Source organism: Triticum aestivum, chromosome 4D (genome assembly GCF_018294505.1).
Source record: "Triticum aestivum cultivar Chinese Spring chromosome 4D, IWGSC CS RefSeq v2.1, whole genome shotgun sequence".
Taxonomy (NCBI): Eukaryota; Viridiplantae; Streptophyta; class Magnoliopsida; order Poales; family Poaceae; genus Triticum; species Triticum aestivum.
In genome coordinates, this window is record NC_057805.1 from 98745099 (window position 1) to 98758189 (window position 13091).

The following is a 13091-nucleotide window of genomic DNA, read 5'->3' on the forward strand; positions in this document are numbered from 1 at the left end:
TGTGCTCTGTGCACTGGGAGAAGATACAGCGCGCCTGTTTGGGCCATGTGCCAGCAGTCTGCTTTTAAATTTTGTTTTCTTATTTTTCTTTTTCGTTTCTGTTTTGTTCTCCTTTAAATAATTTTGTACTTTAAAAAAGTTCCAAAAATTTTAAAAGATGATAAATTTTTAATAAAATGTGTGTGAAATCAAAAAATGTTTGTAAGTTTTTTCAAAATGTTTGTCATATCCAAAAAATGTTTGCAATTTTTGAAGCAATTTTTTGGGAAATTAAAGAATGTTAATAATTTAAAAAATAGCATAACATGATACATAAAGCATGTTGTGCCCCTTTTATCGCCCGAAGCAACGCACGGGCATTTGTATTAGTATACTCATACGCATAGTAATGATAGTAGTACTTGCAATAATAATAACAAGCAGTTACTCTTGCTTAACCGTCTCAACTTCTTCCCTCCACGGATCCAAAACCTCCACGCTAACCCAACTCCGAAGGCGAAGCGAGATCAATCACCCACCCCCACCCACGCCCTATTTAGCCCCATCACCAGACTTCTATAATCGCGAGCACGCTATACACGATACACAAAACAGAAAAAAGATCAGGACGACCCCGACGCACCACCACCTGCTCCTCCCGGCGGCTGCCTGCTCGACTCGATTCCCCAACCGCAGGGTAGGTCTGATTCTCAGCTCGCTTCCAATTTCGTTTCTCCCCGTGAGCCTCGGATTTCGGATCGCGGCGTCCCCCCACCCCCTTGCTCGAGCTTTCCGATTCGTTCGGTGTCATCGCGCCTTCCCCGATCGATCCGCTCCCTCCTCCTGTTGATGATTCTGTTGACCTGGCCCGGTCGATTCGATCGGCTTTACCGGTCGGTTTCGTGGTTCTTTGCGTCGTTGGCTTTGTTATATGTGAAATTTTCTGAAATTGGAACGGAGATATTACAGGCTCAGCTGCTGTTCATGAGACTAATTCACCCCTTTCGTTTTCCTGCGGCTTTCTGATCAAAACTGATTGATGGATTTGCTAATTCCATATGTGATGATTCCTATTTTTTGCAGGTCAACGTGGGAACCTGTCGCGCGATGGGCTTAGGACTGAGATTGCCCTTCTGTCTACTCCTCTTGCTGCTCGTCAGCCTCGGAAGCGCACAAGGCCGGAGCACTGGTATATCTCACACAACAGCCCCTTTCCAATCCCATATGATGGTAGTTATGTTGTTCATTCATCTCTAAATCGAGATCAGTGGCTTGGGGTTGGAATTAGAACTGGAATTAAGGATACACCTGTTGTGAAATCTTCTTATGCGAGTTCGTAGTATTGGTGTCGAAATTGAAGTTGTCATATCGTCCAATTGCTTCCATGATATCAGTTATGAAAAGGGCTAGTCAATCCACATATACACTTCAACACCCTCTCACGTGTGACGCGGAAAGTCAACACGTGGATAGACTCAGAGGTATGGCTCAAGAGGGCTATATGTTGACATAGAAGGGGCAACAGCAATTTTTTGGATAAACTGCGAAAGCCAGGACTTGAACTCAAGACCTTAGGCCCTGATACCAAGTTAAGCTTCATGCACTAGCCAACGCAACCAAAAGTCCGAACTGATGGAAAGGGCTAGGCAATCCACATATATAAATCATGCATGGTTGTATAAGGATAGAATTTGGATGGTCTATGCCATTGTTAACATCGTCAACTTCTAGTATATGTTGATACACACAAGAATACATGATAGTGCATATCATCTTCGGTGTTAGAAGATTCAGGTTTATGGAGATATTCCTCCTTGTGTCCGCAATTGTTCTGGCCAGTAACATCTGATTTGTTTGTTCCCAGTTTTTCTTGATATCCAGGAGGAGGCTCGAGGCCCTGGTCAAATCATCAACGATCAACTAACTTTGAGCAAAATTCCCGTGCGTGTTGAGAGGGGCAGCCCACTATGCCCAGCTTGTGAGAAGTTTACAGATGAAGCTCTTAGCTATCTTAGTCAGAAACAATCACAAGATAAGATGATGGAGGTCCTTCATGAAGCTTGTTCTCAGACATTCTCTTTGGAAAAGAAGGTAGTAATTTTGAACGCTTTGGTCTGTAATTCGGTACATACCGAGTTTTAGGTACTGTAGAAAGATTGATAAAAAGATAGTACATGCATAGTGATTATATTTTCTTGATAAAAAGATACCCTAAACAGAAATAGTTTATAGATTTTTCTAAGCATGGACATTCTGTCTCTGCAGTGTGTTGAGTTTGTGGACTCCTATGCAACTCTCTTATTTGCCAAGATCGCTGAGATCAAGCCAGAAGAGTTCTGCAAACGAAATGGCCTCTGCAGGGACAATGCTCTTCTGTCTGGTGTGAGAAGTGAGAGCACATGTGTGTTTTGCCACCACCTCATGGATGAAGTTTTGTCCAAACTGAAGGATCCTGATGCTGAGGTATTTCCTTTATCTCACTTGCATCGTCGGTGTCTTCACCTTTACCTTGTGTCCGCCTTTAATAATTTCCATATGATATCTGTAGTTTGAGATAATTCAAATTCTCCTCAAGGAGTGCAAGAAGATCGAAGGTCATGAACAGCAAGTAAGCTATATCCGGCTCATCTTTTAAAAACAAAATAATGCGCAAAGGAGACATCTCAGCTTCTTCGGTTAATGTTCAATATATAGCACGCAAAGGATGCACAGGCTGATAATTTTCTTGTTCGACAGTGCAAACGATTGGTCCTGCAATACATCCCTCTCATCCTGGTGAACGGAGAGAAGTTCCTCGAGAAGAACGATATATGTACCATCGTCCAAGCGTGCGATGCTGGCAAAAAGACGATGGTCGGGCCATTCTCCGAGGAGGGTTTGTTGCGCGATGCATAAAGGTAGAAAGGCCACACCAGGCTGCGTAAACCCAGACGAACATTATGCACTAGTTCTTCCTTGTTGTACATAGGTGTCCAAAAATTCGTCTGGCTTTTGCCTTGTGCTGCTGCTCCTGCATTCTGTGGATGCTTTGTATTATAAAGGGAGCGGCATGACGAGCAGTTTATTATGTCAACTTGAAGCCGTGTTGTACTTATTACTTCGTCAATGTTTAATTTGTAATGACATTTGAACAACTGTAGATACTAAATCGAGTTTCAGTCTGTCTGCTATGGGGCTCTAGTCTCGTCATATGCCTTGTTCTGACTATCAGATTTCGGTCGGTGAAGAGGTAGATTTTCTTGTCCCCTTTGCCGTTGAACATGCTAACAAATGGATTGCCCCTACCAAAGAGTTAGTTGCCAAATTTTTGGTTGAGGTTTTGCTTGCCAATGGATTGGCCAACGAAGGGTTTTTATCATTTATGCCACTAGTTGTGTTGCACTACTTAGTTTTGCCACTAGGAATTTCAATTGCTCAAAAATGCCACTGGACATTATTACTGTCAGCTCAAATCTTATTTGCCATGTTATAATGACATAAATACCTATGAATCAACATGTTAGCTCTGCCGCTATCTCACTACAATAAAGTGTTGGCCCCACTTGACCCCAACAACATTTTTATTTTCTTGTAAAATTATTCGCTTGCTTACTTTTGACAAGTGGGGCCCACACTTATCATTGTGAGATAGAGATAACTGACATGTGGGTCGGGGTATTTTTACCATATAACATGGTCAACGAGTTTGACCTGACAATAACGATGTCTAATGGCATTTTTGAGCAAAAATCTGATAGAGCAATGGCATTTTTTAGATATCTAATGGCATTTTCTAGCGAGCATCTCACAGAACGATGGCATTTTTGAGTAGTCGTAACTTCTAATGGCAAAACTGAGTAGTGGGACATAACTAGTGGCATAAATGATAAAAACCCAAAATAAAAAAGCACTCTATTGCAAACATTCATATTCTACATAAAAAAACATGTTAATAAATGCATGACGGGAACATGATTTCCAGAATTGTCTTCATGCAACAAATACCATGCGAGGATACATTCTTTTATGTCATTGAACTCTTTCTTAAGTGAAGGACTCCACGAAAAGAATATAAAATTTCAAGCACATAAGATAAATAGAACAAAATGTTGTAGTTCCTTCATCTTTGAAAACAAGGCCATTTTTTGTTTTTCGAGTCAAATTTGAACTTATAATTTTGGTCAACAAAATATGGATTATATATCATCAAAAGGTTCTTTAAAATGTGCATTCAATGACATACTTTTTGTTGCATATAACTCATTGTTTTGGAAAATTCAATAATCAAAGTTAGAGATAAAAATATGAAATGGCCTTATATATAGACATGGAGGGAGTAGGTAAAGTGCAACCAAATAAAATCCAATAATATCTTGACCGCAAGCACAAGCAACCGTGCAATGTGAGGGAAGAGAGATGGGTAGAGTGACTTCTAATCAAATCATGCTTACCCTGTACCACCACGGACGTTTTGGTATAAGGGTGTCCGTAATTGGAGTATCACACATAGTGTTATTGTGCATGTCAACTAGGTAATTTTGATAATGTGCATAGGATAAAATAAAAAAAAGAGGATTGAGTATAGTGTCAAAAAACGTCTTACATTATTGCATGGAGGGAGTATTAGAGCATCTCTAGTAGATCCCGTAAGAACGGTCAAACCTACAGATTTAGGGCATAAAAAACCGTACCGAATATGGAGGATTTGAGCCGTTTTTTCATGATCATGTAAAACCGGCCAACGCTGGAGCACGGGCCTGCGACGCCACGCGCGAGCAGCGAGCAGGCGGAGGAGCTCGCCGGCGGCCGGCCGGATCATCGCCGGAGCACGCGGCAAGCCAGAGCGTCATTAGAGAGTCGCCGGAGCATCACCGGAGCGTCGTCGGAGTAGGCAGCGGGCCGGAGCGGCGCCGTTCTGGTCGGTTGGAGTAAGAGTTCGTCCATGCGTGCATCTCGAGGAAGAAGAAGCGTGAGGAGAAAAAGAAAAGGAAAACTTTTACGGCATGAGTTTACGGGATCTGTTCTGCCTGATGCCTCGCGGTACCGTAAATTTGTTTTAGAGGGTCCTGTATACAGGTGGTCTATTTACGGGATCTACTAACGATGCTCTTATACTATATATGTTTTGCATGACAGTAAATAAGATAATCCAAAATACAAATCTATGATACTATGACATTAACTTATGATATTACCCAATACGTTAGTATAGACAATTGCTGATGTAGCACTGTAGTTAAAAAGAGGGAGTGGAGTTGTATCTTACCTAAGATATGACTCTTAACTCAGTTTTATGTGCAGTACAATTAATGTTTGATTTTTTGTGCCTCATCTTCTTATTTTCCACTTCTTTTCTTCTCTTTGCAGCTAGGAAACAGTGTTAAAATTCCAAAATAAATCCTTAATAAACCGATTAAATACAATATCACTGAGATACAACACCTAAAATACAATGCATTGGGATGATTGTATTTTATTTATTTTTATATATCTAGGATAATGTGTTAAGACTTTGTTCTTTGCGAGCCTTGCCCTTTTCTTTTTCTGCCTAAAATCAGGCCTGAGAAATTAGAGCATAGAAAACTGCAGGGATGGCTAATTAATGAAAGGATTTCAAACTAAAATCTTTGCTAATTTAATAAGGATGACATCTATACCAATATAAAAAGACCTAAAGGGGCAGATCCAATTGATCTCGGCCATCAAACTAAGTCAATCAAACGATCTAGACTGCTTCAATGGCGAACCTTCAACATGTTTAACGCGCAATTAATATCATACCAAATATTGTACAAATTACAGAATTAACACACAAACAATAGCATATACCTAATATCCATGTGCAATTAATATATTGCCTAAATATTAACGTGTATTGCACATGTGCATTTACTAGTGTTAAGAGACAATACATTGGAAGTGCCGATCAAATACTACTACAAAACGTCTTATAAAAATGAAGAGAGAGATTATCAATCAAATATTATAATATCACGAGCACGAGCAACATTACAACGCGAGTGAAGAGATGATGGGGCTGACAAGGAGGGAAGGGAGGCAGAGGCGAGTCAACTCCAACCCGCCCGGTCACCGGCCGGAGGGGAGAATGGCGGAGACGACGGGGACAGCTCAGACCCACCGGCTCCGCGCGCGCGCCGAGGCGGCGGTGGCGGCCCTGGTGGACGTCCGCCCCCACGAGATGCCCCCGCTGACGAGCGCCGCCTCAACCTTCTTTTTCGTAAGCCATCTCTCTCGTCGAATCTGTACCTTCCAAATTCAGCCACCAGCGGAGAACGGAAAATCCTCACTCCATGGGTGACGCAGATCCTGAGCGCCTACTTCGTGGTGCTGCCGCTGCGGGACGAGGGGGCCATCTCTCTGGGCCTCGGCGCCCTCCCGGGCCTCTTCGCCGGCTCGCTCGTGCTCACCGTCCTCGCCGCCCCCGTCGCATCCCTCGCCTTCTCGCTCCCGTCCGTCCCCAAGTCCAGGGTCCGTGCCTTCCTCACTTGGGTCGTTGCAGTTTGCTCGTGTTTAACGGAAAAAATTCAACCACAGCAGACAAAAGCAATGCAAATAATGCAAGGATCCAACAGAACAAAGGACTGTACTTCCCTAACCATCACACCCAAGACAAGATTTGCAAACCAAACGCCTTGTTGGACCTAGTTTAAAGCACACACACATTCGCCAGAACCTATTTACTATTTACTACTCCCTCCGTTCTGATTTACTCGTCGTTGTTTTAGTTCAAATTTGAACTAAAACCACGACGAGTAAATCGGAACGGAGGGAGTAGTATTTAGCAGAACAAAGTGTATGTTTTTGCAATGGTCTGCCATTTCATGTGGTTTATGTCTAGGGCTGCAAGTCATTTTTAAATATAAGCTTATGTTATTTTCCTTTGTCGAGCCCCTGTTTTTATTCAGGTAATTGGCGATGATTTTATGAAGTAGAAATTTTCCAGTACTCCCTCCTTTCCAAAATAAGTGTCATGGTTTTAGTTCAAATAAGACTTATTTTGGAACGGAGGGACTAGCAATTATTTCTTCTTCACTGAGACAAGCTAATTCCTATTACCTGTACCTGCAATTTCAGGCTTTGGTTTTGATACACAGGTTCTTCAGCATATCCCTTCTTGTATTTTTTGTGCTTTGGTTTGCCTCGAAGCCGGGCTCCCCATCTACCGCCCAGGTAACACACACTGATAACATGGTGGATTATTTTCTCTTTTTTTGTATGCATGATTAGTTTTCCCTGGAGTTCGCTAATATCACATGTTGATATTACACCGGAAAAAAAAAATTGTTTTTGAATCCATCAGCCATCTTGCACTCCAGCCACTTTGCTCGCTTTCTAAATTTCCTAATCGAAGAAGGCAGGGCCAAACTTATTTTTTGTTTATTTTTGTCGATATTATGATCAAGTCAAGTGAAGATAGTTCAAATAAACCTGCTGGGTGGGGAAACCACAGCTGGTTATACATAGTTGTGAGAATAAGCTTCTTTCTTTGGGTAAGCCATTTCCTATTGCATGATCCTGTTCATGTTTTTGAGATTTAAGCTATCGTCCATTTGAATTACTCTCTCCATCTGAAGGTTGCTTTGCTTAATCTCATTACAATATCATCCACTTGGGCAAGGGTAATTGATGTCATGGACAGTGAGGTATCATTTGACAACCGCACCAGAAAATATCGGTTACCCCTTAGACATTTCGCATGTTCTTTTCAAATCCTTATTTCTCTTTTGATTCAGTCAGGTTCAAGATTGTTTGGTTTTATTGGGGCTGGTGCTACGCTAGGGCAACTTTTTGGTTCTTTGTTTGCTGCAAGCATGGCATGGATGGGACCCTGTACGTATCTAGGACGTTCCTCTGAATAACATAATGAGCTCCTGTCTGATTTTTCATGGATGCAATGTCATATTTACTAAAATTTCCTCAGTTCTGCTCCTATTTTCCTCCCTCTTGATGGAACTTGCTGCACTGTCATCTAAAGGAATTTGCATTGATGCTAATCATGGTTCAACAGAATTGCTATCAACAGGGTATGTAATCCTTCTGGGCATGAGTTACAAGTTCTTGACTTATTTTCCTGTTAATTTTGACATGAGTAACCAGCATGTTTTATGTGCAAAATTTCTTTCTTGATTAACTTTAGCGAACTTTGAGCCACAAATACAATCTCTGAAATCTGAATAGTCCACTTTATGACTAACTTGGAATGATTTTATTAGTTTCAAAAATTTATGATAAAAAATAGGAGTTAAAATGGTGGGCTTTTACATTATTTTTTAGGTGTTACTGATGATTTTATTCGACTTGTTGGTGCTTCCTTTTGTTCACAAGCGAGCATTTAAGACATTCCAATTTATTACAAACTGCAGAGCAGAACCAAGTCAAAATACCGAGCTTGGTGATGAAATGTCTTCGCTGGTCCCTTCACCTAGAACACCTTCCCAATCTCAAAAGACAAAGCCTGGGATTTTTGTGATGTTTGAAGGTTTCTGGCTGATCATGCGCTCGCCTTACCTGATATACATATCTCTGCTTCTATGGCTGAGTGCAGTTGTCTCATCCTTCTTTTACTTCCAGGTATGATTGTTCTCCTTTCGTGTATGACATGGATGATAAGTTGTGCAATCCTGGGAGCATGTTGCTTCCTTAAATAAATTGTAGAACACAAAGGATCCTCCATTTTCTCACCCAACCTTTTCTCCTTGATTTCCAGAAAGTAACTATAGTTGCTACTACAATATCAAGCCCAACTGCCAGAAGGAGAACATTTGCACTGATAAACAGCTTTATAGCAGTTTTTATTCTTGCCGGACAGCTCACTTTGACGGTATTTTTTCCATCTCGATATTATCCTCGTTTTATTCTACTTCATTACCCCCTTTCCAGTGTGAATAAGTGAATATCAGGCAGATAAGTTATCACCAAAGAATTACCTTATTAAAAGATATAAATATAATCAAACTTATATCACCCTCTCTTAATATCTATGCTGTTTGTTTCCTTAATGCAAATCATAATTGCAATAGTAATTCCATCATAACTTCCACTTCTAGATCAGCACGTCAACAATGTAATTGCAGTATAGCATTACTGAATAAAATTTATAAATGTGCACCTCCCGTTTTTGCTATTTTTTCTGTGTATAGTGTTTGCTGAATATTCTTTTGTGGGACACCCGGTTATTACTTTCAAGAAAATAACCTTCCATCATGCGATGGAATCTCAATACGCTTCCCCTTCGAAACTAATTCCCGTGCACACTGAGATAATTCCAATTAGACACCCATGAGTTCTGCATTTCTATTATCTGTGTCAAGGGACAAACTTCATGCAGTGTAGTCCAACTGATGCATGCTGTGACTCTAGCTGTCTAACAATTCCACAATGATATTTGGTGGTGAATAAAACAATATAAATCGACAAATCAAGATATGCCTTAGCCAAATGGTAGTTAGAAGACTCTGCAATGACCAACGTAGATTAGTGTTTTCTTTTCATTCGTATGACCTGTTTAGATCATAGGTAAACATGGCATTATGGTAATTATAACATTCTTGTCGCTCTATCAATTTCTGGGTATATGATTTGAACAAGTATTTATTTCAGGGTCATATCCTTACAGTAGCTGGTGTAACAGTTGCTATTTGCGCATCTCCATTTATTGCTGCCTCAAATTTGATTGCCCTTGCTGTATGGCCAACTTGGGTTGCTGTTGCTGTCACTGAAACAATTCGAAAGGTATCGATAGACCAGGGCACTCTTACTGAACTCTCGATACCAGTTTTCTACCATTAGATGTTGATATAAAAAAGATGCATGTAAAGGTAATCCATATGCAAAAGCTGAGTAGCCATTACCATTGAATTTGCGTTAGTTTTGGTTTAGTACCCTCAAATGATTTCGTATGAAAGAGCTTATGTGTTTTAGTATATTTTTCCTATTGTTAATAAGCTGAGAAATTATCAATGGCAGGATTCATTTTCGCTTCAGTTCGAATATTAGTGCAGCTTCATCTAGTTGCATCTGGAACCAATGCATGATAACATCTGTTATACTCAAAATTAATCAAGGCGCTGGCTCTGTATGTAATTAATATATCAAAAATCATTATACTGCCAGTGGTTTGCAAAATTCTTGTTTGGTAAAAGGGTTATAGCCACAACCGACTTTCTTCATCTACCAACACTGATTTAGGCAAAAGAAATACTGATTTAGGGCATACTGAATGTTGTTTTGGTACTAGGTGATGTTTGTGAGTACCTACTAATTGTTGTATTTACTACTCCCTCCTTTCCAAAACACTTGTCATGGTTTTAGTTCAAATTTGAACTAAAACCACGACAAGTATTGGTTTTAGTTCAAATTTGAATTAAAACCACGACAAGTATTTTGAAACGGAGGGAGTACATGTTATTATTTCTATCTTCATGTGTACTCTGAGATAAATACATAATTCTTCTAATTTGTTGTTTCTCAATCTTTTAACTTCGTTGCAGGTAACTACCTATGTTTTGACTAGACCGGGAAGGGAGTTATTATTTACTGTTGTCTCACAGGATGAGAAGTACAAAGCCAAGGTAAAAAATGAGTTATGTAATTTGAGCATGCTAACTACTAGGAAACATGATGAGGCATGACTTGGTCTCCATAGATGATCAAATGATAATAGCATATACATGGGATATAACCCTTCGCTCTCATTTTGACCGGTTTCCACCTGATTTTATTTGGAGGTAGGTCCACTAGCTGTCCACCTGGGCCCAGAATGATTTTAGTAACTTGGATCACCATAGTAGGGATCAGATTATCTTTTTTAGAAACATGATACTTGGCGTCAAGTGAACAATTTAAGCATTCAACATTTTTTCCTTCTAATTAATTGCGGTGCATCAGGGGAACTACTTCTCTCTGCAAATAGAAGTAGGAGTACATCAATAACCTAAAAAGTCTAATTTGGAGACAGTATTTGCTACCGAGGAGTGCTTTTGTTACTGTTGAGTACTCACCTTATTGCAAGTGTAATATTTTTTTAAAGCATCTTGCCTGATATTGGCAAATCATGTGGATTTTATCTTGTTTTGCTGCCCATTTTCCGTGTTGATTTTGTCTTATTAATTTGGCTAAATAAACGTTTTCTTGTAGGTCTGTATAGATGTTATTGTTCAAAGGCTTGGTGATGCGACAGCTGCTGGAATTTACACATTACTTTTCAGCAGCTTTGAGAAGAAAATATCCATTGTCAACCTCTATGCATTGCCGGTATGAATCATGTCTGATCATTTACTTGCTCATTTCCGTTTACCATATCATATTGTATGTTTAATGTGTTTTTTAATCTCTCAAAGATAGCTCCTTGGCATTGTAGTCTGTTTGATCGTGCCTCAGTAGGTAATTCTTGATGCAGATGTTGCACTAATACTTTGCTAGAAACTAATTAAGATACACTTTTCTCGTGTGAAGATGCTTTGAATGGTAAAATGTCCATGTCTGGATATTTGGCTGCTCAAAAGTGTGTATACTCCCACCAAAGCGTTCAAAGTCTGGCGAGTTCTTTGCTAGCTGAACTGCTGAACACAACTGAATAAATAATCCATGCTGAAATTTAAAATATCTTGCTTCAAACATTTTACCTATCTCTACTTGTATGTTAAAACCTGGTTAACCTTGCCAACTACTGCTGACCCTTCTTATTTCACAGCTAGTACAATTTATGGGTTTGCTAAACACAATCGCCTGATTTTTTGATAACTCAGTCAATTTTGTGGTTGCTGGATCTGCGCGGAGATACGTGTGGGAGATGTGCTTTTAGGAATAGTCAATGAGCTGGGTGGGATTTGAGCCTATGACCTCTCGCTGCACACCTTACTTGACTACTGCCACCATACCAGTTGCACTCTTTTGTACTCCCTCCGATCCATATTAATTGACGCAACTCTAGTACAAAGTTGTACTAGAGCTGCGTCGATTAATTTGGATCGGAGGGAGTAGTTAAGTTACACCTTTTGTTTTTTTTGTTGCGTAATTACACACCTTTTTGGAATCGACTGTGTTTCAGTGAACTCTCAGCGATTAAGTTCCATGCGGTCCCTACAAATTTCCAGATAAATATCTTGGTATTAACTGTGCAGCATTTTTTTTTGCATTTTTTGGGGGTCCTGGGAGATTGGTCTAATGACTTGTGCTTATTCCTTTTGTTACCAGCTCTGCTTTGTCTGGCTTCTCATTGCATTTCATTTGGGACGGCTCCAGACAAATCTTGCCAAGCTTCAGGCAGCCTCTGACCCGTCCTAGTTCCTCCCAAACATGTATCTGGAACCTAAATAATAGGTATCGTGGTGCTTCTTGACATCTATCAAGACATGTGGCTGAGTAAGGCTGTTTGTGCATGGCCTTTACTTTTCTAGGATATCGACTCAATACACGGAAGTGGTTCGAGAATCCAGAAGTACGGTATGTCACGAAGACGAGGTTTTTGCCACCAGCATTGAATTTGTCTGCACATTTCAAAGGGGCTACAAATTGACAACACGGAAATTCGAATATAACACTGGAAGTAAAGTAACTACCTGAAGGGTGAACATAGAGGAAGACATAAATAGTACTGGCAGGCTAGCAGCTTAGAGTATAAGAATACACGAATTTTGTATCTGCTTTTAGTCCATCCTTTCATGGTGGAAAATTGTGTCATGCAAACTTTAAGCATGTTAATTCATTGTTTATGGGGAAAAGTAGGGCTGGATAGGTTGGGCATTGTTCTGCTGCGCTGCATAAAATAATGTACTGTCCAATACCACTCCCAGACTGCATATCATTTGCAGAGATGTGTAATACCGACAACCATCTGATGAACCTGGACTACTGATGCGACGGTGAAATACTTCTGTATATGTGTGTGATTTGAACTGGCTTCCCTGTGAAACTTTTGTGAAATTTGCAAGTCCGAAGAGCATCTACAGCCAGGCATCCCAAACGCCTGGGCGGGTGGCCAGGTCACTGACCGGTTGTGAAAAACCGATCCAGATGGGCGCCTTAAATGGCAGAAATCACATATTTGACCTGAGGGCGAAATCAAATCATAAATTGACCTACTCACGAAATTTTTTCACAATGGTGACCCT

At 40.3% G+C, this 13091-nt stretch overlaps 2 protein-coding genes across 4 annotated transcripts; both read left to right on the top strand.

The window, feature by feature from the left end:
• The first annotated feature begins 441 nt into the window (after nucleotides 1-441).
• LOC123096477 (proactivator polypeptide-like 1) lies at nucleotides 442-3149 on the top strand. Its single transcript, XM_044518221.1, has 6 exons — nucleotides 442-676; nucleotides 1063-1168; nucleotides 1844-2070; nucleotides 2245-2442; nucleotides 2528-2587; nucleotides 2716-3149. The coding sequence occupies exons 2-6, from the start codon at nucleotides 1087-1089 to the stop codon at nucleotides 2872-2874; spliced, it is 726 nt and encodes a 241-aa protein (XP_044374156.1). The 5' UTR covers nucleotides 442-676; nucleotides 1063-1086; the 3' UTR covers nucleotides 2875-3149.
• A 2816-nt stretch (nucleotides 3150-5965) lies between these two features.
• On the top strand, nucleotides 5966-12877 carry LOC123096476 (uncharacterized). 3 transcript variants are annotated; one of them, XM_044518219.1, is made up of 14 exons: nucleotides 5966-6196; nucleotides 6283-6447; nucleotides 7054-7149; nucleotides 7383-7469; nucleotides 7554-7622; nucleotides 7713-7809; nucleotides 7901-8003; nucleotides 8343-8550; nucleotides 8687-8800; nucleotides 9580-9711; nucleotides 10470-10550; nucleotides 11116-11232; nucleotides 12175-12300; nucleotides 12378-12877. In XM_044518219.1, the coding sequence occupies exons 1-13, from the start codon at nucleotides 5987-5989 to the stop codon at nucleotides 12262-12264; spliced, it is 1569 nt and encodes a 522-aa protein (XP_044374154.1). In that variant the 5' UTR covers nucleotides 5966-5986; the 3' UTR covers nucleotides 12265-12300; nucleotides 12378-12877. The 3 variants fall into 3 exon arrangements, with proteins under 3 accessions (XP_044374154.1, XP_044374155.1, XP_044374153.1); XM_044518220.1 differs by having other exon boundaries at nucleotides 12175-12278; XM_044518218.1 differs by having other exon boundaries at nucleotides 12175-12877.
• The last annotated feature ends 214 nt before the right edge of the window (nucleotides 12878-13091 follow it).

Bases quoted from the DNA above. Each gene is read 5' to 3' on its own strand.
- LOC123096477 (XM_044518221.1), top strand. From the start codon at position 1,087: ATGGGCTTAGGACTGAGATTGCCCTTCTGTCTACTCCTCTTGCTGCTC. The intron at 1,169-1,843 runs GTATATCTCACA...GTTTGTTCCCAG, and splicing joins CGCACAAGGCCGGAGCACTG to TTTTTCTTGATATCCAGGAG. The intron at 2,443-2,527 runs GTATTTCCTTTA...TGATATCTGTAG, and splicing joins TGAAGGATCCTGATGCTGAG to TTTGAGATAATTCAAATTCT.
- LOC123096476 (XM_044518218.1), top strand. From the start codon at position 5,987: ATGATGGGGCTGACAAGGAGGGAAGGGAGGCAGAGGCGAGTCAACTCC. The intron at 6,448-7,053 runs GTCCGTGCCTTC...CTGCAATTTCAG, and splicing joins CGTCCGTCCCCAAGTCCAGG to GCTTTGGTTTTGATACACAG. The intron at 8,801-9,579 runs GTATTTTTTCCA...TATTTATTTCAG, and splicing joins CCGGACAGCTCACTTTGACG to GGTCATATCCTTACAGTAGC.